We start from the raw sequence: 25,806 nt of genomic DNA, 5'->3' as shown, positions 1-25,806 counted from the left end.
AGTGAACCAATATTTTACCAATGACCAATGCACACTGTTAAAAAACCAGACCTGGCTAAACGATCTATTTATAGCTCATGAGAGACCTGTGGATTTTAATGTAACAGTGTGAAAAGCTCATTGATAGGATTTCAAATTCCATGTTACAACTAGCCTTTAAGAAACTACTTATTTGCTGAGTTTTGATTTTCTGTATGTTATCAAAGATGGAATATCCAAAATTATCTGAAAAGGCTATTAAGATTCTCTTTCCAGCTGTATATCTTTGTGAAGCCAGATTTTTTTTTTTTCATATATTTTGGCCTAAATGACATATTACAACAAACTGAATTCAGAAGCAGTTTTGAGCATCCAGCCTTCTTCTATTTAGCAAAGGCCAGGTATCTGTTTAAAAAAAAAAAAATCCCATTCTTTTCATTAAATGGTTTTGTTTTTATGTAAATGGTTGACTTAGAAAATATAGCTGTTTTCATTAACAGTACATTATTTGTATTAATGTGTAATAGGTTTTTTTTTTCATGAATTAATAATTTTAAAACTTTTAATTTTCTTTTCTTTTGCCTGTGCCTCATGGCATATGGGATCTTAGTTCCCCAAACAGGGATCAAACCTATGGCACCTGCAGCAGAAGGCTTTTAAGAGTGTAAAGTGATGCTAATTAACAAGGACCTCCTGTATAGCACAGGAAGATATATTTAATGTCTTACATTAATAATAACCTATAATGGGAAAGAATCTAAAAAAGAATATATATACACACACACACATATATATAACTGAATCAGTTTGTGTATACCTGAAGCTAACACAACATTGTAAATTAACTCTATTTCAGTTCTTTTTTTTCATGATTTTTAAAACAGCAGTGCTGAGACCAAAACGTTTGGCAGCAGCTACTGTATATATGCCGAGGGTGTTCTCTGAACTCTTGGTGTGGTGTTGGAGGTGGTTGTCATCTTTTTGGTAAAACCAGTGTCAATACCTGGCTAAGGCAACACGTAGCAGTTCTAGTTCTGTCTTCTTCCTCACACCTGCCAAAACATGCTCTGTTTTCTCTTCATCAAGGTCACATGAACCATTGCCTGATCAAACAGAGTCGTATCATATTCCCAGAGAGCCCAGAAATAGCATACAGGATAAGAGGCAAAGAAATTCATCAGACTTGAATGAAAGCAGTCCATTTCTATTTCTTCACATGGAACTTCAGGACCTTTTAGGATTAATGAGTAATTTCACAACTCTTAGATCTCAGAGAGGGAGGAACTCCACTAGTGATCTCAGTTAATAGATCCGAGTTTCTGACTCAGATGGCAGTGGGGGCTGAGGAGACGTCCGGCGACAAGCTGGGGAGGCCAGCTGGGTACATACGTTCCATATACCGGGATCCTTGAAGCCAACAGTCCCCAACTTTTTTGACACCAGGGAGCAGTTTCGTGGAAGACAGTTTTCTCCAAAGACCAAGGCAGTGAGGGGTAGAGGGTGGTTTCAGGCTGACTCAAGCACATTTATTGTGTGTTTTATTTCTATTAATATTATTATTACATCAGCTACACCTCAGATCATTGGATCCCGGAGGTTGGGGACCCCTGCCTGAAGGGGCCAAGTTCAGTGCCTCCCAGCAGTCTGCTGTAGGGTCACAGCATAGTGAGTGCTTCCAGTCTGCTCTTGGCATGTACCCATTCTAGTTTGGGAATCCCGAGTTCAGGGTGCAGATTTGATCTTCAACCTTCGTCCGCTAATAAGTTTCTACAGGGTCCTCCTTTATTTTTTTTTTTTTATATTTATTTCTTTATTTGGCTGTGCCAGGTTTTAGTTGTGGCATGCAATCTCTTAGTTGCTGTTTGTGGAATCTAGTTCCCTAACCAGGGATCACACCTGGGCCCCCTGAATTGGGAGCACAGAGTCTGAGCCACTGGACCACCAGGGAAGTCCCCAGGGTCCCCTTTAAACAAACAATCAAATAGAAGAAACTGTTCCAGTGTGGCGGCCACACAATCTCTAAAAAGCCTCCATACCGGGTTTAGAGAGCAAACCTCTGCCTGTTGGGTGCCATTCAGGGAAAACAGCAGCCCCCAGTCATTGAGCTCAGGGTTTTCTCCCCAGGACCTGCCCTGCACGAGGGTTTAGGAAGGCAGAGCTTCTCAGCCCCGGCTGCCCATTAGGGCCACCCAGACCTACTGCATCAGACTGACGGGGGGGTGGGCGGATGAGAGCTGCTTCTGTTAGTTTCTTTCAGCAATTCTTCAGGTGACTGTAGCCACTGTATCAAGTGTCGGCTCCCACACAGCAGCACTGAGACTCAGAAGCAGCTTGTAGGATGACACCCTCCCCCCAAACAGCACATCCCCGATGGGATGAATGGCAGCCAGGCTCCGAAGCTTGCTGAGCTGAGCAGCAGCGGGGAGCAGGGTACCGTGTTGACAACCAGCTCCAGGTTGTCACAGCAACTCGCCCAGCACAGCTCCTTCCTCCCCTGAGTGGCTTCCAGAGCCTGGAGGCTCCACTGTTCTCTCATGATCTTCCTCTCCTTGATAACCTGGAATGCTGCACTCTTTTTCTTTTTCTCCCAATTACTCCATCTCCTTATTGATGCATTTCCTGGTGCGCAATCAGACTTCACCTGCATGGAACTCCTCACCCAACTCAACGCCCCGCAAATACACCCAAAAATAGGAGACAGCGAAAGGGCCTTGAATGCCAGAACAGCTGTTACGAGGGCTGGGCACTAAGTCTGCAAGGAAGACACCGAGGCCTTTGTTCTTGTCTTAGATCTTGTCTGTCTGTCTGTTTTGCACCTTTAAAACAAAGTTAAGACTTCTAAGGCCTGCTGTAAATTAGAAGTAGGAAGAGCGATTATTCTCAGCACTGAAAGATCAAGAAGTGACTATAGATCCCTGAATAGCAAAGAAAGGGGCAGAAAAGTACGGCAAATGGATATAAGGCCTCAGAATGTAGGACAGTGTGCGCACACCTAGTAGGTCCTAAAGCCATTGTGCCTTTAGAAAAGTTATGACCCAGATCACCAAGAAAATGTCCAGTTATATTCAGTTTAAGGAGGCGGAGTAATGTGTGTTGTGTTTTTTAATTTCAAGCATCCCAAATGATGAAGGGTTTCAGTGATTTCAATTGGTTAAAGGTTTTTAACCCTTTAAGTGCTTTAAAGGGGTAAACTCTTAGCTGTCTGGAACTTTTTTATGAGTACCCTAGGTAATTAAGATCCACCCTATTTGTTGTTTTTGTTCATTTATGCCCCTATTCCTAAAACATTAAAAATAAAAGACAAAAGATGTAAGGCATTTGGGTGTTTATATATACTTTCTAGTACCTGGGTCTGGTTCTTAGCAATACTTGCTGCTCAGTCCCACAAAATTTCTGCCCACACGGTACGTATGAGGCTTGTCATATTCCTTTACTCATTCATCTGACTGTGAAAGGGTCACAGTTGCCTCCCTCCCCTCAACTAGCAGCCTACATCACTTTACCTTAGGTGGCTAGAACATAAACCATTCCACGCCACCCACTCCCTCATTCTGTGCTCCATAAACAGAATGCTTGGCGTGTAGTGAGCACATAATAAACATCTGTCGGATTAATGAATGAGCAAAGGAGCCAGTCATCACAGAATTACCTACAGAATCAACCGTTTGCATGAAGCTATATATTTGATAAAGAGCCTAGCCCATTATGAGGGCAGCATCTGAAGGACACCAGTAGATCCTGCCACCGCGAAGAAGATAAATGTCTGATACACTGCTGTGTGAAAAAACTAGGGTACATAAGTATACAGGTTGTGATCAGAAGTTGTTTTATTATTATTATTTATTTATTTATTTGGCTGTGCTGGATCTTAATTCCAGCACATAGCATCTTTAGTTGCGGCATATGGAATCTAGTTCCTTGACCAGGGATCGAACCTGGGCCCCCTACATTTGGAACACAGAGTCTTAGCCACTGGACCACCAGAGAAGTCCCTGTGGTCATAAGTATTAAAAAAAAAAAAAAAGGTCATGGGAAAAATAATTAGGAGAACATCAGCTAACGTATAACATGATTATCCATTTACTCATTCACTTAATTCAACACTTTATGTATGACGCTCATCTAAGCCTTGCAGTTAAGCAAACTCACAACTACATCACCAGTGATAAATTACCTGCAACTTACAATTGAAAAGTTAAGAATTGCAGGGACTTCCTTGGCAGTCCAGTGGTTAGAACTCCAAGCTTCCACTGCTGGGGGCCTGGGTTCAACCTCTGGTCTGGGAACTAAGATCCCACAAGGCCCACGGTACAGCCAAAAATGCAAGAATGGCAGCAGCTATAAACCATGACTAACCCAAGAACACTAATTATGCAATGACAGACTGGGTAAAGCATCCTTCCAAACAAAAGGAGGGAGCCCAGCTCTCTACTCATGCACTACAGGAGGAAGGTTGCCAAGCCCGTCATCCAGGTTTCATGATGTGATGTGAGGAACACTGGCTGTGAGTCTGCAGTAAAACAAGGCAACGCGTTAATTTTAGTTTAGGAATACCCAGTGTTGTTGACCCTGTTCGCTAAGCAACCCTTGGCTGTGGCATCCTCAGTTCACGGCCATCAAGAGATCCCCTGTAGTTCAGTCGTAACCCTGGGACCATACCTTGAATCATGGCTTCAGAAGATATTTTTCCAGCATACCTAAATGGATTTATTAGCTTGGGCAGTGCCCAGACATCAAGTGTGAGGAGTACCCACCTACTAACTGCTGTGCAGCTGTGTATGCCAACAGCAACCCCGTCTGTAGCCAGGGACCATTTGTATTTATCCTCTTAATAATGTGACTGACAATACTCTGCTAGTGATGGAATTATAATAGATCATCAAGGTGTAAAATGGCGTTTCTGGGCACAGTTGGGCACTCTCAGCCCCTTATATCATCTAAGAAAAATGCAAGAGAAAGTTCCTAGCAATATTTAATAAGCGGTAAAGGAAATGTGGTCATAGGACCCAGTTTGTATTGCCTCAATATAAAATTAATATCTCCCATGTTAAATTTGTATTTACAAAGAGGCTTCTTTTGATAATTAGGGGTGCTGTTGCTGTCTTTGTAGACATCCTTAGTTTGCATGTTTTCGTTCCTCTCTGGGCTGGGTGTTATGCCAGATCAACTTCCAGAACAAACCCGGGAGGGCACCAGGCACGAGTAACCCTCTATTGCTCTTTCTCCCCATCCAGGTTACCCCTTCGCTTTATTTTATCGGCGTTACCTTTTCTACAAGGACAGCTACCTCATCCACCTTTTCCACACCTTTACGGGCCTCTCAATCGCTTATTATAATTTTGGTGAGTGAACCGAGTTAGCACCACAATTACAGGGAGCCCGAGGAGGAACAGACCCAAACAAAACGTCCTGGAGGGAATCTGATGGAGAGAGAAGTTGTGATGCTCTAGGAGCAAAGAGAGGGTTTTATGGGCAGGAACACAGCTTAGCTTCTCCCTTCATGTACATTTCTCTCCCAGATAAAAGCATTTTGAGAATGGTTACCCTTACCAGAGGGACTTCCCTGGTGGCTCAGCAGTAAAGAACCCACCTGCCATTGCAGGGGACAAGGGTTCCATCCCTGGGTCGGGAAGATCCCCTGGAGAAGGAAATGGCAACCCACTCCAGTATTCTTGCCTGGGAAGTCCTATGGACAGAGCCTGGCGGGCTACACTCCATAGGGTTAGTTGCAAAAGAGTCGGACACGACTTAGTGATGAAAACAATAAAGCAACCCTTACGAGGCGCCATCTGCAGAGAGGCACCAGTTTGTCTCTGCTGGGGCTGGAACTGGCCAACAGACCCAAGCAGTCCCGCCAGGAGCATCCCTTAGGCCCAACATCCAGAAATACAGACGCTCCCTGGCCGTCCTGTATTTTTATACAGTTAATTTCCTTCTCTTCCTCCAAATCAGGAGAACTCCTTAAAAAGAAGAAAGATCCAAATACCAAAGTTGTTTTTTTTTTTTTTTTTCTGTATATATTCTTGTGTTCAGAAGTGTCAGGAAGGGTGGAAATGCAAGGGGGGTGGGGGGAAAACAGGCAACAGCGTGCTTTCTGCTCCATACCCAGGAACCCAGTTCTACCACTCCCTGCTCTGCATCATGCTGCAGTTCCTCATCCTCCGGCTGATGGGCCGAACCATCACCGCTGTGCTCACCACCTTCTGCGTCCAGATGGTAAACGTGTCTCTCCCAGGGCAGCTCGGCTCACAGCCGGCCGGGCTGGGGGCGGGGAAAGGACAGGGGCTGGGGTGGAGAAGAAGCCGTGGACCAGGAGATCCACAGCGACCCTCAGCAGCGAGGCTCTGGGTCAGTGTCCAGAGGCCCCGGGAGCGTCCCTTGCAGGCCAGTCCTCTTGACCCCGCCATCAGGGCTCTTGAGCCTGTCGGGATTAGCGCAGCCATCTGTCCACGAGGGGAGTCCCTCAAAGTCAAGGCGGGAGAGCCACTTGGAATGAGCTGCAGAATGTGAGCATCTACATTGTCAGTTTGGGGAAGTGCCCGGCGGTCCCGTGGTTGGGGCTCTGAGTTCTCACTGCTGAGGGCCCTGGGGCCCGGGTTCAATCCCTGGTCAGGGAGCTGGGATCCCACAGGCCATGCAGTGAGGCAAAAAAATAAAAATAAAAAAAAAATTTTTTTTAATCCTTTAAATACTCAGTTTAGCCCTCATTTTGCTGAGAAACCTTGAGGACATCCCTTCCCCTTTACAGGTTCAGTTTCTACAGCAAGAGAAAGGAAAAGTGAAAGAATACCTTGGATTTCAGAGCAGGGGGAGATGCTCTGTAGTGATGGCGGAATAAATAAATACTTGCCCCTCTCCTAGGGCTACCTTTTGGCCGGATATTACAACACAGCCACCGGCACCTACGACATCAAGTGGACGATGCCACACTGTGTCCTGACCTTGAAGCTGATCGGTGAGTGGCGGGTCCCCTCTGACACCCACGCCCCTCCCATCCTCCCACCCACCCTCAGTCCACTGGCCGCATCCTGTGCCCCCTCCCTCCGCTCCACCCACACCTTCTCTCTCTGCTCAGGTCTGGCCATCGACTACTATGATGGAGGGAAGGATCAGGTAAGTACCCTGCCTCCGCAGAGAAGTGAAGGTGTTTAACCCAAAGGGAGGAGGATGGCTGTTATCATCAGGGGCAGGGCCTCCCCTCCTGCCCTCGGGCCGGGTGGTGTGATCACCATTTCTGACTGCCTGAGTCCAGCTCTTGCTCACAGCCCAGAGATCCGGCCAGGGAGGCCTTCAGAAGAGGGCAGCAGCCGGCCATGGCTGAACTTACCCCACACACACCTACTTCCCCCTGAAGCACCAACTCCTCTCCATATTGTCATCCCCTCAAAGAGGTTCTGTTTGAAGAACCCAGTTCAGTGGGGCCCCAGGGCAGGGAGCCCTCACACTGGCTCTCGGGTCCTGAACTCTTCGTTCTCTTTTCGGCACAGAAATCCCTGTCCTCCGAGCAGCAGATATATGCCATACGGGGTGTCCCCTCCCTGCTGGAAGTTGCTGGCTTCTCCTACTTCTATGGAGCCTTCCTGGTGGGGCCCCAGTTCTCCATGAACCACTACATGAAGCTGGTACGGGGAGAGCTGACTGATGTCCCAGGGAAGATACCAAATAGGTAATCGCCCCCTTCATCAAGACCTCCGTCCAGGCCTCTCACCCGACACAAAGCCGCTTCTGAAGTGACCTCCCAAAGGCCGGCCGCATTCTCTGCCATGGGTCAGGCTCTCGCCCTGTGACCGGCGGCACTCCATGCCTACTCACTGCAGGGAGTGGGCACTTGTCAGCTTGGGTCACTTCCCACCATCCCTCCCGACCCTGTGGTACAAACATCAACATACACTTTTATGCCATAGGATTTTGCCTGAAGCAGTCATGTCCCTGCCTTTAAAACCTACCTTCCCAGTTTAAAAAAATGTTGATAAATACATCAAAATCTATGTATTTCTTAGTCCCGTGGACTGTAGCTGGCCAGGCTCCTCAGTCCATGGGATTCTCCAGGCAGGAACACTGGAGTGGGTTGCATTTCCTTCTCCAGGGGATCTTCCCCACCCAGAGATCGAACCTGGGTCTCGCACGTTTCAGGCAGATTCTTTACCATCTGAGCCACCAGGAATCAGGAAACTGATCAAGTTACCAGGCAGATCCCTTTGCTGAGAACTTTGGCCAGCCTGTCTGAGCATTGATCCAGCCAGGAGAGGGGAGCAGATCCAAAGCTGGGCTCTGCATCGGGCTTTCAGTCCCCACATAGCCCGAGCACACCGGGGAGACCCAGAGGTCCGCTGGACCTGAGGGGAAGCACCCAGACTCAGGGTTTGCATGCTCCATCCTCCTGCCCAGCTGAGGCAGTGCTCGCCCTCGAGAAGGCCTGAGGGAGGGGCCTCTGCCATCACCCGCCGTGACCCTGCTTGTCCCTTTCTAGCACCATACCTGCTCTGCGGCGCCTGGCCCTGGGCCTGGTCTACCTAGTGGGCTACACCCTGCTCAGCCCCCACATCACCGAAGACTATCTCCTCAGCGACGACTACGAAGTGAGTGCTTTGTCAGCAGCAGCGGCACAACAGCACCAGAGACACTCAGTGGCCAGGCCAGGACCCCCGTAGATAGCTGAGAGGTGGGAGCACCACCCACAGTTGCCTGTTGGTTTCTCTGTAGACCTGAGAGTTGGCGTCCATCAGCCAGCACTGCACAGCCTTGCGGGCACAGGGCCATGCCGAGTGCGTATCAGCACCTCGACCTCCCCCTGCAGCTCAGCTTGGGCTCATTCTCTTTAACAGCCAGGCGACCCGGCCAAGCCCCTCCGGCCCTGGGCAGACGGGCACGAGGAGCTCAGGACCCGGGGAGAGATGCTGGCTCGGCTCCATCTCCTTCACTGACGATGAACGTGGACGTAAAAGCCCCCAGCGCCTGTGGCCCAAGTGCCCCCACTCTAGGAAAGGAGGTGAGGCCCCGCTGTCTCGGGGCCTCTCCGAGGGGTTCCCCTGGGCCTATTGCAGAGTAGTCAGCCGCACGTGTGAGGGAGAGCAAGGCAGGGCTCCTGGCCTGGCCGCATTCCTAACCCACCCACGTTCTCTTCTCTCAAGAACGGCAGCTTCTGGTTCCGCTGCATGTACATGCTGCTCTGGGGCAAGTTCGTGCTGTACAAATATGTCACCTGTTGGCTGGTCACGGTGAGAAGGGTGGGGTCACAGGGGACCACCTGCCAGGGGTGAGGGGTAGAGGGGGTGGGGTCACAGGGGATGAACCTGTTGGGGGGTAGAGGGAGAGGATCACAGACCACCTGCCAGGAGTGGGAGCCAGGTGGCGGTGCGACACCCATGGCCTGGCTCCCTCAGGAAGGCGTGTGCATTCTGACGGGGCTGGGCTTCAATGGCTTGGACGAGTATGGGACAGCCAAGTGGGATGCCTGCGCCAACATGAAGGTGTGGCTCTTTGAAACCACCCCCCGCTTCACGGGCACCATTGCTTCTTTCAACATCAACACCAACGCCTGGGTGGCTCGGTAAGCACCCGGGGCAGGGATGCGTCATCACTTCTTCACCTTTCCCCACTTCAGGTAGACCCCTCCAGGCACTCTCACACTCCCAGCCATGCTCACTCTTGTCCCCAACTCAACGCCCCCAAAACCATTCCTGTTATGTTTCAAAAACAGAAACAAGGTGGTTAGCGGCCTGGGTACAGGGCTGGCCCACCCCACTCTCCGCTGCAGCCTCGCCACCAGGCAGGCCATCCGTCATCATCCATTGTACCAAGCAGGGCCCCCAGCTGAGCCTTCGTTAAATCTGTTCTCTGTCTAAACTGTGACTCATCAGCTTGGCTGCCTTTCATTCCAAAGTGACCGGAGCACACTGCCTTCCCGCCCCACTGGGGGCGCCAGGAGGCAGGATGGATCTGAGGCTCATCCTCTCTCACCCTTCTCTCCAGCTACTTCTTCAAACGACTCAAGTTCCTCGGAAATAAAGTTCTATCCCAGGGCCTCTCGTTGCTATTCTTGGCGCTCTGGCATGGCCTCCACTCAGGGTACCTGGTCTGCTTCCAGATGGAGTTCCTCATTGTTATTGTGGAGAGACAGGTGAGCCTTCAGGATGGCGGGCAGAGGGGACCTGAGCAGAGGAGCAAGGTTGAGTGAGCCTGTTCCTTCCTCCCCAGGCTGCCAGCTTGATTCGAGACAGCCCAGTCCTGAGCAGGCTGGCTTCCATCACCGTCCTGCAGCCCCTCTACTATCTGGCGCAGCAGACCATCCACTGGCTCTTCATGGGTTACTCGATGACCGCTTTCTGCCTCTTCACGTGGGACAAGTGGATGAAGGTAGCCAGGGGCCTACCCGCCAGGAGGGGAAGGGACTGCTGAGAGGTCAGACGGGCGGCGGGGACGGGGACAGTTCCAGGCTGTCATCTACCGTGGAGGCTGCGTGTCCCCACAGGTGTACAAATCCATCTATTTCCTTGGCCACGTCTTCTTCTTGAGTCTACTATTCATATTGCCTTATGTCCGTAAAGTGATGGTGCCGAGGAAAGAGAAGTTAAAGAAAATGGAGTAATTCCTGGTAAGTACACCTCCCTACAACTGAGTGTCAACTATCAGGTCACTGAAGACAGCCACAGACTGGGATGGGGCGGGGGACGGGTAGTCCTGGGAAGATGGGGTGAACCTCACAGGGCCTGGCTTCCAGAAACACAGTATGGGGCACTGACTGCTCTAAGAGGTGCCTGGAGGGAGCTGGAAGGGCTGGGGCCCGGCGACCAGGAAGTGATGCCAACCGGCCTCCCGCTTTCTCCCTCGCAGGTGGCCCACCGCAGGACTGGCACACCAACAACCCGCCTCCCTTCGCAGCACTCCTCCACCCTGGAGCACAGAGAACCAGAAGCCCGGGTGTGGGAAGACGGGGCTCCCCAGCTGTGCCTCTGCCGCCGGCCACGTCTCCATTTGGGGCCAAAGGGGAAACTCTCGTGGGAGGAGCAGAGGGGCCCACATCCCTCCTCTGGGCTCCCCCATGCACGTTGCCTTATCTCTTCCCCCTCTAGCCAGGAACTTGTGTTTTTCTTCTGCCAATTTACTATGATTGTATCCAAGCCGCTGCCTCCGCCCCCCCATGGGGGGAAGGGAGGGGCAAGGCCCCGCCTGCTCCACTTTTCTACCTTGGACTGACTGTACCACATAAAATCACTTCAGTTTGTTTGTTTTTTCACGGCTGGCGCCCCGGCTACTTTCTTTCAAACGCCCTCCACGCGTGCCATGGCTGAAACAATCAGGGCTCCCTCGTTTAGGGCACCAGACTGCAAACACCATAACCTCAAGGGTTTTCCTGAGGTCTGAGGGATTACACCAGGTCACAGCATTGCTGCCGAGTTTAGGAACTCTCAGAGGACAACCAGGTTTTTACAAGAACAATGTTTATAAAATAAACAGTAGGCGTACAGCCTGGACTTCCGCAGACCCTGGTTTGGGTGCAGGGAGGGGGTCTTCCAGCAGTCGACTGAGGACGGGGCGGGAAGCAATGTTCGCAGTGTCTGTTGGGACCAGGCTCTGCTGTCAGACGACCCCCCACGCTTCTTCAAAGGCAGTGGTGACTTTTGCACAGGTGAGGGCGGCAGAGAGCGGGTAGTTGCTGATGGACACCATCTTCTCTGTGTACTCCACGTCCACCTGAGGAAACAGCATCCGTCAGCGGCTCAGTCGCTCCGTCACAGGTTCAGCCCTTTAGGGCAGAAAAACTGCCATCTCATAGCGCTGTTTACCACCAGTGTGGGCAAAGGATGGAGAAGGACTAGTTCCATGATGCACACCCCAGCGTTCCTCACAGGATGCGCCGGGGGCAGGAGGTGGAGCCCCCTCAGCTTTTTCCTTACCCTCTACCTCCCAACTCCTAAGGATCATCAAAAATGCTGAGTGCTCTCGGGATCCTGTGCTAAGCTTCAGCTCCGTGAAGAATCTGAGAGTTGAGCCCAGGCCTTACCTTGCCATGGGCAAAGGCCCCCACCACAAAGACAATGGGGTCACTGCTGGGCGCCAGCTCTCGCACATCACTGACGACCGGGACAGAAAAAGAAGTGCCAATTTTCATACACCCAACTGGGAAGTGGTCTGACACTGGATTCTTAATCACCTAAAGAAAAAAAATAAATAAAAATCAGCCCCAGAAACATTCCCAGAACACCACCTCCAACCAGTAGGTAACAATACCTCACCTTCAAGAGCTTCTGAGGGCCATCAGCCGCTCGAACACTGAGTTTGTGTAAAAGCTGAACTAGGACAGAAAAACAGAGTTCAGAACTAGGTGGAGATGCAGCTTCTCATGCCCAGTGATTCAACCAGAAAACCCTTAGATGAGCTGGGTTCCACATGTTCCGTGCATCCACACAAATGAGATGTTCTCAACAAGTAGCTGCCAAGCACGAGGCTGGTTACGCAGTGACAGGCCCCCCTCCCTTCTCTGCAGCCGGGAACCCACGCACATGGGAAGAAAGTGCAGACCCCTGGTTCTGGAGTCAGTCACATGACCCCTCCCCCACCTAAAAAACTCCACACTTTATTCCCCTTCCTCTTCCTCCCTCCATCAATTCTGCCAAGTTTCTCTCTCACCCATGAGGCCACAAAAGCGGTCAAAGGTTCTGGGAATTCGAGTCTGGGGGTTCACTTCAATCAGCACATTCTTCTGCGTGTGGATGTAAACCTGGAGCAAGCCCGCCCGGTTCAGGGGACTGTCCATCAGCATCAGTAAACTCTGAGGGAGGTGGGGGTAGAGACCAGGGCACAGTCAGGACAGAAAAGAAGCCCTACAGCTGCCTTACCTTCTGTCCAGAGGCCCCAGGGCCTGAGCTCCGCCCCCTGGAGTTACCTGGTGAGCTATGTCCGGCCTCACTTCCCCAGGGTCCCGGCCATTCTTCAACAACATGGACTTGTGCTTGTCACAGTTGAGCAGCTCATATGTCTTCCCCACCTGAGAACAGGGAACAAGAGCTGCATAAGCTGCTTTTCCCTGGAATGTCAGTTCTCAAAGAGGGGTCCCCAAACCAGCAGCATCTGAAAACTTGCTCAACAGTCAGATTCTCAGGCCCACCCCAGATCTATACATCAGACACTTGGGGTGGGGCGCCCAAATCCTGCAGGGGAACTTCTGTGCCCACATCTTCCCCGCGCCTACCCCCATCACTGATCTTGGAGGGAAGAGGGAGGAAGAGGGCAGCCTATGATTCCACACACTCTAAACTGGATCTAATTTTAAAACCTATGGGTATCAAGCAAAGCCAGTGAGGGGGGTTCTGGAACCAGGCAAAAGTTAGGTTAGTGAGCAAGGCTGAATGCTTGTTTACCACAAACGCATTACATGCACACTGGGCAAAACATACATGGTCACTACCCTCAGTCTGCTTAAAATAAGCATGCACAATGTGAAGAGCTGCCAATCTGAACAGGAAGAAGTGTGAAAACTCTAATGAGGCCAGAGGTAGTGTAACCAAGGAACATTCTCAGAAGTAAAAGAAAAGGGGGTGCTTCCAGGTTTAAGGTGTGTGAGCAACAGCTAAAAGAAACAATTACAAATTGGAGCCCTGAGGAGCATTAGGGTGGTCAGTAAAAAGTTTTAAGTACAAATATAGTTTTGAAAGGCTAAGTTTTTATGTATCAATACAACATTTGTATGTCTGGCAACATTTTGAGCTATGACTCCAAAAAGTTTAGGGGAAGAGGCATATAGATTTTGAAATTAACTGAGTAAGTGACATAAAAATGTCACAGAGAACAAAAACAAAGGGCCAAGAGTTAGGTCCATGGAACACTCTTGTATGCATGTGCGTGCTCAGTTGTGTCCAACTCTGTGACCCCATGGACTGTAACCCACCAGGCTCCTCTGTCCATGGGGCTTCCTAGGCAAGTATATTGGTGTGGATTGCCATTTCCTATTCCAAGGACAGAAAAGAACCTCTTGAATAGATGAATCTAGTTTTGACTCATTAGTAAGTTATAACCAAGGTTTTGTTCTTTTAATGGAATAGAACAGAAAACATCAGAGTAATTCAAGTGCAGTCATGGTAGATAAAGGACTATGAAACTTTCTCCTTCATATAGCTGCGTGTGCACACTGGCTCACCATGTAATTTTTTTCTTTTTATTGTGGGCTGTGGTTAATCTTGTAAACCACTAATTAGAATAATCAAAGAATGAATACCATGTGTATTCTGTAGTTGGTACTGGAGATATAAGAGTTTTTAAAACCTTATTCTCTGTCCTTATTATAGCCTTCTAGTGGAAAAGACAACCAACCACATGAATATTTAATTCAAATTGTGAGAAACATGAAGGAAAACTAAATGGTTCACTAAAGGATTATGAGGACCTGATTTATACCAGGAAGGGAATCATTTCTATGAGAGAGTAACACTTAATAATTGAAGAATGAGTAACATAACAGACTCAATAATTGTCCAATGAATAAACATTAAGTAGGAATTAATGAGGCAAAGAGCTGAGTAAAGGGTGCTTGCAGTTACACAACATTATCTGCAATGGCCTTACAGTCTAAGAGAACTTAGTGTTTTCAAAGAGCTTAGAGGAGGCCAGTGAGGCTGGAGTACAAAGAATAAATGGAGAGGGGACTTCCCTGGTGGCCCAGTGACTAAGACTCTACACTCCCAATGCAGGGGGCCCAGATTAGATCCCTGGTGGGGGAACTAGATCCGGCATGCCACAGTGAAGAGCTCATGTGTCACAACTATGACCAAGCACGGCCAAATAAATATTCTTTAAAAAAAAAGAAGAAACAGAGCAGGCTGATGAGGCTGGCAGAAGCAAGAGGGACCAGCACAAGGAAGACAAAAAGCTAACAGTACAGAAGACTTCCACCTTCAGCTTCAACTTCCACAATGGATTTTATCACCCTTGGAGTAGCATTTATGACAACTGGCCAAATTTACTCTGGAGTATGTTCTAGAAACTTTAATTTACCTACAACCTTTTCAGCTTCTTAATAAGTAACCTGAATCAGTAACAACTAATTCCAAGTGACAAAAGATTATTCTAAATCCTTTACACACATTAACTCCTTTAATCCTCCCAACAATCCAGTAAAATAGGTACAAATACCATCATCCCCACAGAACATACCAGGAAACGAAGTGGTTAAGTGAATCTGAGAACTAACAGGCTGGAGGGATGAATATGTGAACCTATAATTAGGTTAGAAATATCAATTATAGAAGAAAATGAAACCTGATTAGCTGGTCATTTAAAAAGTTTTCTAAACTGCAAGCTTAATAAAGTGCCATGGTGGCTGAGGAAAGAAAGGTGGAAAAGAATTGCACCTAGATTACTATGGAAATGTACTACTTTTAAAGCACTTTCATTACAGTCCCCCTGCAAAGTTATTAACTGAGTTCTACAAACTGACTACAAACTTTTCTCAAGAATCAGACGCTTAAAATAAATGTAAGACCCTGGGTTAAAATTAAAGTCTGACTTCCCAGCTTGTGCTATTTCTTCTGGCTCTACTCAATGAACAAGTTTAGCTCTAAAGGGCAAGAGAAACAATGTCAAAAGGAATGAGAACACTGCATAAAGATTTAAGACAGGGAACTGCCGGATTTATTTGGGAGAAGAGCCAAATGATAGGTAAAAATAAAGACGTATTGATAACCTGATCCACACAGTGTTTTGAACTGTATAGTAGTAATAAAGAAGAATGACAGACACGTTTCAACGAATCAAAACACTAAGTCCTTACAAATAAAAGGATGGGCCGACTGAGCTAAAGGGCCTCTTGATGAAGTGAAAGAGGAGAGTGAAAAAGTTGGCTTAAAGCTCAACATTCAGAAAACTAAGATCATGGCATCTGGTCCCATCACTTCATGGCAAATAGATGGAGAAACAGTGGAAACAGCGGCTGACTTTATTTTTCTGGGCTCCAAAATCACTGCAGATGGTGATTGCAGCCATGAAATTAAAAGACACTTGCTCCTTGGAAACAAAGTTATTGAAAAGCAGAGACATTACTTTGTCATATTGAAAAGCAGAGACATTACTTTGTCAACAAAGGTCCGTCCAGTCAAGGCTATGGTTTTTCCAGTACTCATGTATGGATGTTGCATATTGAAAAGCAGAGACATTACTTTGTCAACAAAGGTCCGTCCAGTCAAGGCTATGGTTTTTTCCAGTACTCATGTATGGATGTGAGAGGTGGACTATAAAGAAAGCTGAGCACCAAAGAATAGATGCTTTTGAACTGTGGTGTTGGAGAAGACTCTTGAGAGTCCCTTGGACTGCTAGGAGACCCAACCAGTCCATCTTAAAGGAGATCAGTCCTGGGTGTTCATTGGAAGGACTGATGTTGAAGCTGAAACTCCAGTATTTTGGCCACCTGATGCAAAGAGCTGACTCATTGGAAAAGACCCTGATGCTGGGAAAGATTGAGGGCAGGAGGAGAAGGGGACGACAGAGGTGAGACGGTTGGATGCCATCACCGACACAATGGACATGGGTTTGGGTGGACTCCATGAGTTGGTGATGGACAGGGAGGCCTGGCGTGCTGCGGTTCATGGGGTCGCAAAGAGTCGGACACGACTGAGCGACTGAACTAACTGACTGACTGAGCTACAGTAATTACCTTTCCCCTTTGTCCAATAAACTTGTCTTAGGATGAACCGAGGAACGACGCGAGGGACGTAACCTCTCCCCTAAGACGACTTTTGGGGTTAGGGTTATCACAGAAATCCTGGTAAATCAATCGGAAGCAAGGATGTGAGCGGCAAAGAGATTCAAGAGCAAAGAAAACGAGTACTGCCAACCCAGGATGTTAAACGAAGAGTCAGTCGATTAGGCCACTCCTTCTCCAAAAGCATGTTTCACCCATCTCTGCTTTCTCCATCCATCACCCCCTGAGCCCACCACCCTCACCACCCCGGATCCCATCCTATCGATCCACTAGCTCCCCATCTTCTAGTCCGAGTGTACCTTGACTGTCTCCAGACTGGCTCCTTCCAGCACCACAATGAGCCTACGGCCTCCGATTTTGCTTCCCGCCCCAAATCGGGGCCGCTTAGGCGCCACAGCATCCCAGTCCTCTTCCTGCTCCGCAGCCCGGCGCTCACGAGGTTGGAATGCACCACTGGGCGCAGCCATCTTGCATCCGGATCGGAACTTGTGTAACGTCCTTAAACCGGCCTCAAGCTCGCCCCAATCGCCAGCTTCCTTCCGTCTGCCATTTCGAAAGTGGGCGCTCGGAAATGGCGACGACTCCGGGTCTAGCGCTCGCGAAGCCTCTCTGGGAGGGCAGGGTTCCAGAAAGGGGCTAGACTTCCGGATACGTACTTCCTGTGCGCACAGCTCCGGTCCGCCGTGGGCTGCGGGGAGGGTTTAGAAAGGAGCGCACTTCCGGTGCCCTTTCTCCCGCGAGCACCTGGGGCCCGGACCCTCGTGTGAAGGGTGCCATCCCTAAGCGGGAGCGCGGTAGAGACGGGCCGGCACCCCCTTCTTACCGCCGGCCTCAGGACCGAACATGGCCCAGAACTTGAAGGACTTAGCCGGACGGCTGCCCTCCGGGCCCCGGGGCATGGGCACGGCGCTGAAGCTACTGCTGGGGGCCGGCGCCGTGGCCTACGGCATCCGCGAATCCGTGTTCACCGGTGAGCAACCTGCGCCCGCTCTCCGGACTCCCGCCAACCTTCCCTGGACCCCTTCCCAGCCCCACCGGGGCCCCGCGCTCACCCAGCCCCTCACCCCGCCCCACCAGAAGCTGGCACGTACTCTGAGCCCGGCCTGGACTGACCCCCACCCCTCTCCCTGCAGTGGAAGGAGGGCACAGAGCCATTTTCTTTAATCGGATCGGAGGGGTGCAGCAGGACACCATTCTGGCCGAGGGCCTTCACTTCAGGTAATGGCGGGCAGAGCTGACTGACCCTGACCCATCACCCTTGAACGTCGACCCACCAGTACCTGTAGTAAGACTGACAGCGAGATTCAGCGCTGCCCTTTCCCCTTCTCACCCCATCTCCCCGAACAGTGGTGCTGCCCAAAGCTCCAGCAGCACATACTGTTGTTTTCCGAAGGGAGAAGAAAATTTCTCCTTGACCCTGGTCATTAAGAGGAGGAGCAGGTCAAGAAACACGTGGTGAAGGAAATCCGGGCAGAACTAGTGAAATCGCAGCTTCCTAACCCCTATCCCTGTTCCCTTCCCTCCAGGATCCCCTGGTTCCAGTACCCCATCATCTATGACATTCGGGCCAGACCCCGAAAAATTTCCTCCCCCACAGGCTCCAAAGGTAGGTCTGGGCACTGGGGCGTCCCTGACAGTAAACACGGGAGCCTGGTCAGAGACTGGGGAAGATGGTAGTGTCAGATCTCTTGGGCTTTGGCTTCCACTTCTGCAAACAAGGTGTAATAAAAGCACCTGCTCCAGGGATTAAAGCAATACATTCTGAACATGCTGTGCATTTGCTCGTTTTCAACTGTTCCTCCCCCTAGTGTAAACTCAGTAACAGCATTGTCTGTCTTTTGTCTTATTCACTACCTAGGTCAAAGCCTCGCTTTAAAACTTTTCTTTAGCTATTTGATTTATTAATCTACTGGTACATTCTGTTCTGGGGAAACTTGGTCCCACCTATCCCCTAGGGCACCTATTCCCTCCTAGACCATTCACAGATGTTGTGCCTTTGAGATTCCCCAGATCAAGCCTTACACAAACACACACAATGAGGCAAGTAGCTCACCTGTAACATACTTTTTTGCATTATCTTCAATGAAGGTTTCTTAAATTCCCAAAACCCTAGGCCTTAAAAATAAAGGATTCACAAAACAGTCTTTGTTCTCAAGTCCTTACTGTCTAGTTCAGGAGACCGGTGGTAACGATACAGTGTAACAACTTTCAGTGAAGCATCAAAAAAAAAAGTCAGCTTTTCTGGAGGAGGGGCCTGGGTAGAGAAGATTTGACCATGGGCAAGTATGCACTTGGCCTGTGCTGAGTCACCTCTCGTCAGCCTCCTCACTCTCCTCCGCCCAAGGCCGTTCTGGGCCACAGGGCATTGCCCTAGGTAGCCAGGGAAGCACGCACGGGAGAAAATGCCTAGGGAGGGCGGCTTTGCCGAGAGGCCAGGTGAGCCCCCGTAGCCTCGCCCAAGCACTTCTGACCTCTTTCTTAGACCTGCAGATGGTGAACATCTCCCTGCGGGTGCTGTCCCGACCCAATGCCATGGAGCTGCCCAGCATGTACCAGCGCCTGGGGCTGGACTACGAGGAGCGAGTGCTGCCGTCCATTGTCAACGAGGTGCTCAAGAGCGTGGTGGCCAAGTTCAACGCCTCCCAGCTGATCACTCAACGGGCCCAGGTCTGACTCCAGCTACCCTTCCTTCCCACAGCATCAGCATTTCCCTCCGAAGCCCTGTGGACGGGCTTTTAGGAAAGGCAGCCCATTAGGAAAGGACTGTAACCTGAGGTCCCATCCACCCAAAAAGCCGTGCTGATGGCCAGTGTGGGGAACGAGGGCCGGGCCTGGTTAGTGTCAGGCAGGGAGGGAGAACCGTGGTCTAGACCCGCACACAGTTTTTGGAAAGAGTGGAGCTTGGGAGTCTGACCGAGGCCTCTCCAGCTCGGCGGGCCCAGTGAGTAACTCTGAGAGCGTCAGTGTGCCCCTGCGGTGTTCCAGAGATCTGGGACTCCCGTGGTCACGGCAGCACGCCTTCCTTTCCGTTCTCCGGCCCCCTCAACGCCCCTCTCCTGTCCGCCCCCACCCCCCCCCCCCAGGTGTCCTTGCTAATCCGACGGGAGCTGACCGAGAGGGCCAAGGACTTCAGCCTCATCTTGGACGACGTAGCCATCACCGAGCTGAGCTTCAGCCGCGAGTACACGGCTGCTGTGGAAGCCAAACAAGTGGGTGAGTCAGGCGACGGCGTCCGAGGAAGCAGGCAGGCGTGACTGGGTTCCCGCCGCCTCGCATCCCTGTGACCCCGATTCTCTCCCGCCACAGCCCAGCAGGAGGCCCAGCGCGCCCAGTTCCTGGTGGAGAAGGCAAAGCAGGAACAGCGGCAGAAGATCGTGCAGGCGGAGGGTGAGGCCGAGGCGGCGCGGATGATATCCTTCCCCAGAAGCGCCCCCAGCGCAGCTCTGGCGCACACCGCTCCGCATCGCCCCCCCTGTAGGCTGGCTGATGAGACTTAAGGCGAATGCGACCCGTGCCCTTCGACCCCTGGGGGCGGGGGTTCCGAGTGGGATCTGAGAGCTTGGTGGGGCACCCGAGGGCTGGCTCCCCGCCATGAGGCAGATCAACAGCGCGGCTGGCCTCACCTCCATGTCCACTGCTGCCTCCAGTTCCCGGCAGCTGCCTGCAGGGAGGCCGACAGATGGGGCTGGGCACGAGCCACGTGAGCGCAACCTTGGATCTGACAGCCCAGGGGAGGGCCGAGCAGAGGGAGTAGGCAGAACCGGACCCGATTGAGATCTGGCCTCGTGTGGCCCCTTAACTGCATCCTGCTCACTTGGGAGAGGCCCTGAGCAAGAACCCAGGTTATATCAAGCTACGCAAGATCCGGGCAGCCCAGAACATCTCCAAGACGGTGAGTGTGCACGCATTGAAGGGAGGGAAGTAGAATCTTCCTTGTTCAGATTTCTGTTCAAATTGGCTTGTCTGACACTCTTCCTCTCATCAAAAATTAGTCCTCTGGGCTCCCCTGACCTTCTGTTCATGCCTCTTGTGGACCTAACCCCTCACTGTTGCTCTTTGCTTTGGTTCCCTGAGTGAGCACAGAAACCAGGGCGCTCATCCCGGCATCCCTAGTCTAACCCCCAGGTGTTCCGTCAGTGGTTATTGAATTGCAGGGGTAGCAATCAAGGTCTTTTTTGCAAGACCTTGTGCAAACATTTGTCTCGTTTCCTGCCCTGTAGATCGCCACCTCACAGAATCGTATCTATCTCACTGCTGACAACCTCGTGCTCAACCTACAGGATGAAAGTTTCACCCGGTGAGAGACAGGGCCTTCCCCTGGGTCCTCCACACAGATCAGGGGCCGGAGTCTGGCTGCTCGGGTTCTAGAACCTGTTACTAGCCTACTCATATGACCCTGGAAAACACCATTTCTCTGGATCAAAGTTAGAAAAGTGGGTGGTTGATAATTCCGACCTTGAGTCTCACAGGATTTTATGAGATCAAATAGGATTGTTCGTGTAAAAAGCGCTTTAATTGTAAAGTTCCTTTTCACCGAAAAGCAGTGAAAGATGATATTCAGCCCTTGTCCTGGGGAGCTGCTCTGGGGCACCGAAGCATGCTAGGAAGACAGAGATGAGACCTGGCAGTGGCTGAGGGAGCAAGTCTCTTCCTTCCCAGAACCCGAGACTCCGGCTTCCAGCAGGCTTGCCTTTTTCTCTTGGGATGGAAGAGGGGATTAGAGCTGGGTAGGGCCTGAAACTTGTCAATCACATGTACCTTTCTTTTGTCTTTCTGTGTTTCCTGTTCATGTGGTGACCTCATGTCCTCAGGGGAAGGTAAGTAGTGGACAAAACCTTGTTGCTATGGGTTTTATCTCCCAGTACCTGCCTTTCCCCCACCAGCTCCCCTTTCTCACCGTCCCACCCACACACCCGTGGCTGGGGAGGAGTGGGTGGCCTGAGATGCTCTGCCTCTCACAAGTGTGTTCCCTAATCATGTCACCATCTGTCTCATTTCCACAGTGACAGCCTCATCAAGGGTAAGAAATGAGCCTGGTGACCAAGAACTCTGCCTCCAGGGAGGAAGTGGATCTGTTTCTGCCCTGGTGTTTGAGGAGTCACCTTGGGGCCCACGCCACCCCCACCCTGCTATCATGAGATGGTCCCTCTGCATCGCTCCTCCCAACCTTTCTGATGAACAAAGACTGACCACTTCTGGGGCAATGACTTTCCTCCCTGTGTTGGCCAGGGGTTTGGGGACAGTGTGATTTCTCAGTAATTTGCTACGGTGTTGATTCCTCCCTCGTGGTCCGGAGGCGATAACCACCACCCCAGGAATTCTCAATAAATTTTTATTACTGAAGCTGAAGTCAAAGCCTCCCGGTGTTTGTTTGAGTGAGGTGTTTGAGTGTGGCCGGGAAGGCACGCATGGGGAAGCAAACATGCGCACGCGCACACCGCGCACTCCCGGGTTCTTCTCCGTCTCTGCCAGCAGGGGGCGCGAGGACGCCGGCGGGGGCAGGTAGGGAGAGCCAGGCCAGCTGCTCTCACCCTGTAAGCCCGCAGAGCCGGATCCAAAACAGGACCAGGGTGGGAACCGCGGGCCTTGGGGTCCGGGCCCAGCTGCACTCCCCGCCCCGCCCTCCTAAACCGCATCTCCCCTTTGTTTACCAACATCTCCTTTTCTAAGGCCGGAGCAGCTGTGGCTTTGCTGAGCTAGACCAAAAATCTGATGATCCCAACAGGAGCTGCTTCCTTGGTAACAAGGCTCCACGCAACTATGGAGAGACCACTTGATCTCACCAGAGGGCTTACGTGCTCAAACCCCCGCCCAGCGGATCATGTCACCTGCCCAGGCTGCCCGCACTTCTCAGCCAGGGCTTGCCCTCTGGAGGTGGGCTTCACTCCCACAGCCCTGCCCCCGCCCCCACCCCGCAGACCAGGCGCCTCCTTCCTCCTCGATGCTGCCCTCACTGAGTGGGCAGAGAAAGGAGCCCACTGGCTGTGCCCACATGCCACCTCACCCGTGTCCCATCCCTTGTATTAAGGGAGACAGGGAAGAGTGGGAACCGGAGGATGGTCGGCACCTGGGGCAGAAGTGTGTGCACAAGTCAGAGAGGTCTTGGTGACCGGGTTAGAGAGCCGGGGCTCACCTTCAGCTGCTTCGCGACTTCTGAAGAAATTAGATTAATTGCCCCCTGCTCACTGTCATGAAAGGGACAGGGAGACAGGGAGACAAAGCCCTAAGGAGCTGGTGAGAGGTTTGGGGAGCAGGGGAGAGGTGAATGAGCCCGAGTCCGGTCCACGCTTTCATTTCCCTCACATCCCAGAGGCAGGAAGGGGATGGAGGTGCCTGGAGTGTCCAGATCCCCTGGGGCTCTGAGGCAGCCATTTTGATTCCTCCTATTGTTTCCCTTTCCTAGTGACTTCCCCCATCTCCCCAAGGGTAAAGGTCAGAGGTTGCTGGTCTGGAGGCCTCCGTAGTCTTCAGGCCTCCCTGAAGGTCATTGCCGAGGGCACCAGCCGGGGGCCATCTTTACCAGACAGTGTTAGGAGCTTCACCATTAGACCATCCAACACTGTGCTGGAAGATGGACCCAGAGCCGGTCACAGACATCCACGCTGGAGCTGGCCAGTCTCTCCAGGGACCCTGGCCGCGGGCCAGCTGAGGTCTCTTGAAGGTCTACCAGCCAATCCTAAACTCCAGGTCAGCTGTGGGTCCTAGATCCTCCAGATGACAAATCTCTCTGGCTTCGGGGAGGGGCTGGGGCTACTGTGTCCCTTCTGTGGGCAGCCAGCCAGCCAAGAGCCACCTCTCTCAAGGTACCCTCCGCTCAAGAAGAAGGGGCCTCCAGGGCTGGGCGGGGGGGGAGATTTGGGAGTGGGGACGCCAGCAGCTGTGCGCAGGGAGCCCCTGAGGCGGTGGACGTCGCTGGCCTGAGACAGGGGCCTCCATCATTACCCGGCAGTATTAGAGACTCCCAACCAGCACCCAAACACTGCTGGGTAAGACGGGGGCCCCCACCCCGCCACCCATCCAGAGCCAGTCCTAGGCCCAGGCCCCCACCCCCACCACCCGCGTCCCTGGGGACACTTCCGGGTGAGCCTGCAGCGGCCACCAGCCCCACCCTGGGTTGTTGATCCACTAAGGCCCGAGCAGAACTTCGGAAGCCCCCTGACCATCTCTTCTCCACCCGGAGCCCCTTCCCCACCACCCCCAAAGCCAGTCTCTGCCCCCACACACCAGCTCCCCACCCTCAAACCCCCTCAGCAGTCCCTAGCCTGGCCCCAGGACCCCTCTCCCAGTGGTCTTTACCTGTCACCAGGCCGCCTGGCCCCCAGAGAGCGTGGGTCACGGAGAGCAAGGGGAATCAAGGCCCAGGATTCAAGGCCTCGAAGCCGCCCTGGCCTCCATTCTTCCTTCTTCCTTCTCTCCTGCCCGGCAGCGCAGGCTCCTCACCTGGGCCCCGCCCGCCGCCCCTGCGCACAGGTGTGTCTGCCCGCCATAGGCTGCACCCCGCTGCCTTAACCCCTTCCCTCCCAGTGCCAGCCACAGGCACCTCCTCCGAGGCCTAGTCACCCCACCGGAGGCCCCCAGCTTTTGCCACAGTCTCTCCTCTGATACCTGCCTCCTTGGATCCGCGGCCTAGGCCAGGGAGGCCTTGTCACCAGAAGAACAAAGGACAGGGCGCCTTTGAGCCCCTTCGCCTTCCTCCTTGGGCCTCACCCCACAGCTGCTCCTACCCCCCGGCCAATCCTTTCCCAAGTCCTCTGCCAGAGATCCTGAGGTCAGAGGGGACTCAGCTCTGCAGGGACTGGGTTTGACCCCCACCCAGAACATCCCAGCCTGCGGAGGGCAGGGGGGGTCTCCGAGGGGCACCTCCCTGTCCTCACCCTTAGTGTTGGGGCCTCTGCCAAGAGTCCTGAGTTCCTGGCCAGGAACCTCTGCATTGACCCGGCCGATTGGAGTTCTGAGGGCTTCTGCAGCCCTGGGCGCAGTCCCCCACTCCACTCTTCAGAAGGACCAGGCACCTCACCAGGGAGAGCCACCCCTGGGCCCACCTCGAAGCCCAGGAGAAGCCAAGTCCCAGCCTCCGGCAATTAGCCCAGGGCGGTTCGAGGGTGTGGGACCCGCCTTTCTTTTGTGCAGCTCAGTTGGGATGAAAGGGTTGCTGGGAGAGGGGCCCTGAGGCACACAGGTGATGCTCCACCCTCGCACCCCCTGGAGGGTGACGGCTCCAGGGAGCTGAGCTGCCTGCCGAGTTGCCCAATCCCAGCTCTCGGCCTCCACCCTTGTTTGTGTGCCTGCTAAGTTGCTTCAGTGGTGTCCCACTCTTTTGTTGCCTGTCAGGCCCCTCTGTCCATGAGATTCTCCAGGCAAGAATACTGGAGTGGGTTGCCATGCCCTCCTCCAGGGGATCTTCCCGACCCAGGGCTCGATCCCAAGTCTCTTATGTCACCTGCACTGGCAGGTGGGTTCTTTACCACCTGGGAAGCCCAGCTTTGTTTGTTTCCTTCTTAATTCTTGTCTACTTATTCTCTGTTTGTGGACTGTTTCTGGGTTTGCCTTTCCCACCAGTCTCCTCAATTCCACAATGACAGGAACAATTGGATCCACCATCTCGCCCCACCACTGCTCCAGTGCTGGGGACGTGGGGACACTCAATACAGAAATTGTCCACTGAGCAAATGACCGCCCAGTCTCAGCCAGCCCAGCAGCAGGGAACCAGGCATTACCGAGTGGGGCTCTCTCAGGCTCAACTCCCCAGGAGACCAGCACTTTCAATCAACATAAAGCCTTAACATGAAGCAGGAATCATTGTTGTCCACTGTGGACACACAGAAAGTGATCAAAAATAAAACTAGGGAAGCCTGGTGGCTCAGTGGTGAAGAATCCACCTGCCAATGCAGTGGACACAGGTTTGATCCCTGGACCAGGAAAATCCTACATGCCACAGGGCAACTAAGCCCATGTGCCACAACTACTGAGCCTGTGCACTAGAGCCCAGGAGCTGAAATTACCACACTCATGGTACAACTACTGAGGCCCAAACGCTTTAGGGCCCATGTCCCGCAACAAGACTGTCACAATGAGAAGCCCACACACCGCAACTAGAGAGTAACCCCCACTCGCCACAGATAGAGAAAACCCCT

The 25,806-nt window shown here is 52.0% G+C and overlaps 3 protein-coding genes and 1 non-coding gene across 4 annotated transcripts in view; 3 read left to right on the top strand and 1 right to left on the bottom strand.

Moving 5' to 3' along the window:
- Positions 1 to 12,181, top strand: part of LPCAT3 (lysophosphatidylcholine acyltransferase 3) — a 35,904-nt gene extending 23,723 nt beyond the window's left edge. Inside the window, exons 2-13 of the mRNA XM_055569429.1 lie at positions 5,214 to 5,321; positions 6,089 to 6,195; positions 6,841 to 6,934; positions 7,055 to 7,092; positions 7,467 to 7,645; positions 8,450 to 8,558; positions 9,111 to 9,197; positions 9,363 to 9,529; positions 9,952 to 10,099; positions 10,177 to 10,335; positions 10,451 to 10,573; positions 10,813 to 12,181. Coding sequence (XP_055425404.1) covers positions 5,214 to 5,321; positions 6,089 to 6,195; positions 6,841 to 6,934; positions 7,055 to 7,092; positions 7,467 to 7,645; positions 8,450 to 8,558; positions 9,111 to 9,197; positions 9,363 to 9,529; positions 9,952 to 10,099; positions 10,177 to 10,335; positions 10,451 to 10,567 — 1,313 coding nt within the window. The 3' untranslated portion in view covers positions 10,568 to 10,573; positions 10,813 to 12,181. The remainder of the gene's footprint in view (positions 1 to 5,213; positions 5,322 to 6,088; positions 6,196 to 6,840; positions 6,935 to 7,054; positions 7,093 to 7,466; positions 7,646 to 8,449; positions 8,559 to 9,110; positions 9,198 to 9,362; positions 9,530 to 9,951; positions 10,100 to 10,176; positions 10,336 to 10,450; positions 10,574 to 10,812) is intronic.
- On the bottom strand, positions 11,404 to 17,293 carry EMG1 (EMG1 N1-specific pseudouridine methyltransferase). Its single transcript, XM_055569458.1, has 6 exons — positions 16,972 to 17,293; positions 12,866 to 12,967; positions 12,610 to 12,751; positions 12,216 to 12,274; positions 11,984 to 12,133; positions 11,404 to 11,673 (listed from the first exon to the last, which is right to left on the bottom strand). Exons 1-6 carry the CDS (start codon positions 17,137 to 17,139, stop codon positions 11,560 to 11,562), a joined length of 735 nt encoding a protein of 244 aa, XP_055425433.1. The 5' UTR covers positions 17,140 to 17,293; the 3' UTR covers positions 11,404 to 11,559.
- Positions 17,294 to 17,351: 58 nt separating this feature from the next.
- PHB2 (prohibitin 2) lies at positions 17,352 to 22,021 on the top strand. Its single transcript, XM_055569443.1, has 9 exons — positions 17,352 to 17,642; positions 17,806 to 17,890; positions 18,199 to 18,278; positions 19,155 to 19,339; positions 19,756 to 19,885; positions 19,979 to 20,082; positions 20,487 to 20,564; positions 20,893 to 21,489; positions 21,676 to 22,021. Exons 1-8 carry the CDS (start codon positions 17,516 to 17,518, stop codon positions 20,971 to 20,973), a joined length of 870 nt encoding a protein of 289 aa, XP_055425418.1. The 5' UTR covers positions 17,352 to 17,515; the 3' UTR covers positions 20,974 to 21,489; positions 21,676 to 22,021.
- LOC129642659 (small nucleolar RNA U89) lies at positions 20,152 to 20,396 on the top strand. The gene has a single exon (XR_008709907.1). It is a non-coding gene; the product is annotated as a small nucleolar RNA U89 (small nucleolar RNA).
- Positions 22,022 to 25,806: the final 3,785 nt, after the last annotated feature.

The sequence above is a fragment of the Bubalus kerabau genome, chromosome 1, assembly GCF_029407905.1.
Source record: "Bubalus kerabau isolate K-KA32 ecotype Philippines breed swamp buffalo chromosome 1, PCC_UOA_SB_1v2, whole genome shotgun sequence".
Lineage (NCBI taxonomy): Eukaryota > Metazoa > Chordata > Mammalia > Artiodactyla > Bovidae > Bubalus > Bubalus kerabau.
This window is presented reverse-complemented; position numbering and strand designations above follow the sequence as displayed.

Coding starts and splice junctions, on each gene's coding strand:
- EMG1 (XM_055569458.1), bottom strand. CDS start 17,139: ATGGCTGCGCCCAGTGGTGCATTCCAACCTCGTGAGCGCCGGGCTGCG. Junction 12,968..16,971: donor CCAGTCTGGAGACAGTCAAG/GTACACTCGGAC, acceptor CCCTGTTCTCAG/GTGGGGAAGACATATGAGCT. Junction 12,752..12,865: donor GGCCGGACATAGCTCACCAG/GTAACTCCAGGG, acceptor CACCTCCCTCAG/AGTTTACTGATGCTGATGGA.
- PHB2 (XM_055569443.1), top strand. CDS start 17,516: ATGGCCCAGAACTTGAAGGACTTAGCCGGACGGCTGCCCTCCGGGCCC. Junction 18,279..19,154: donor CTCCCCCACAGGCTCCAAAG/GTAGGTCTGGGC, acceptor CCTCTTTCTTAG/ACCTGCAGATGGTGAACATC. Junction 19,340..19,755: donor TGATCACTCAACGGGCCCAG/GTCTGACTCCAG, acceptor CCCCCCCCCCAG/GTGTCCTTGCTAATCCGACG.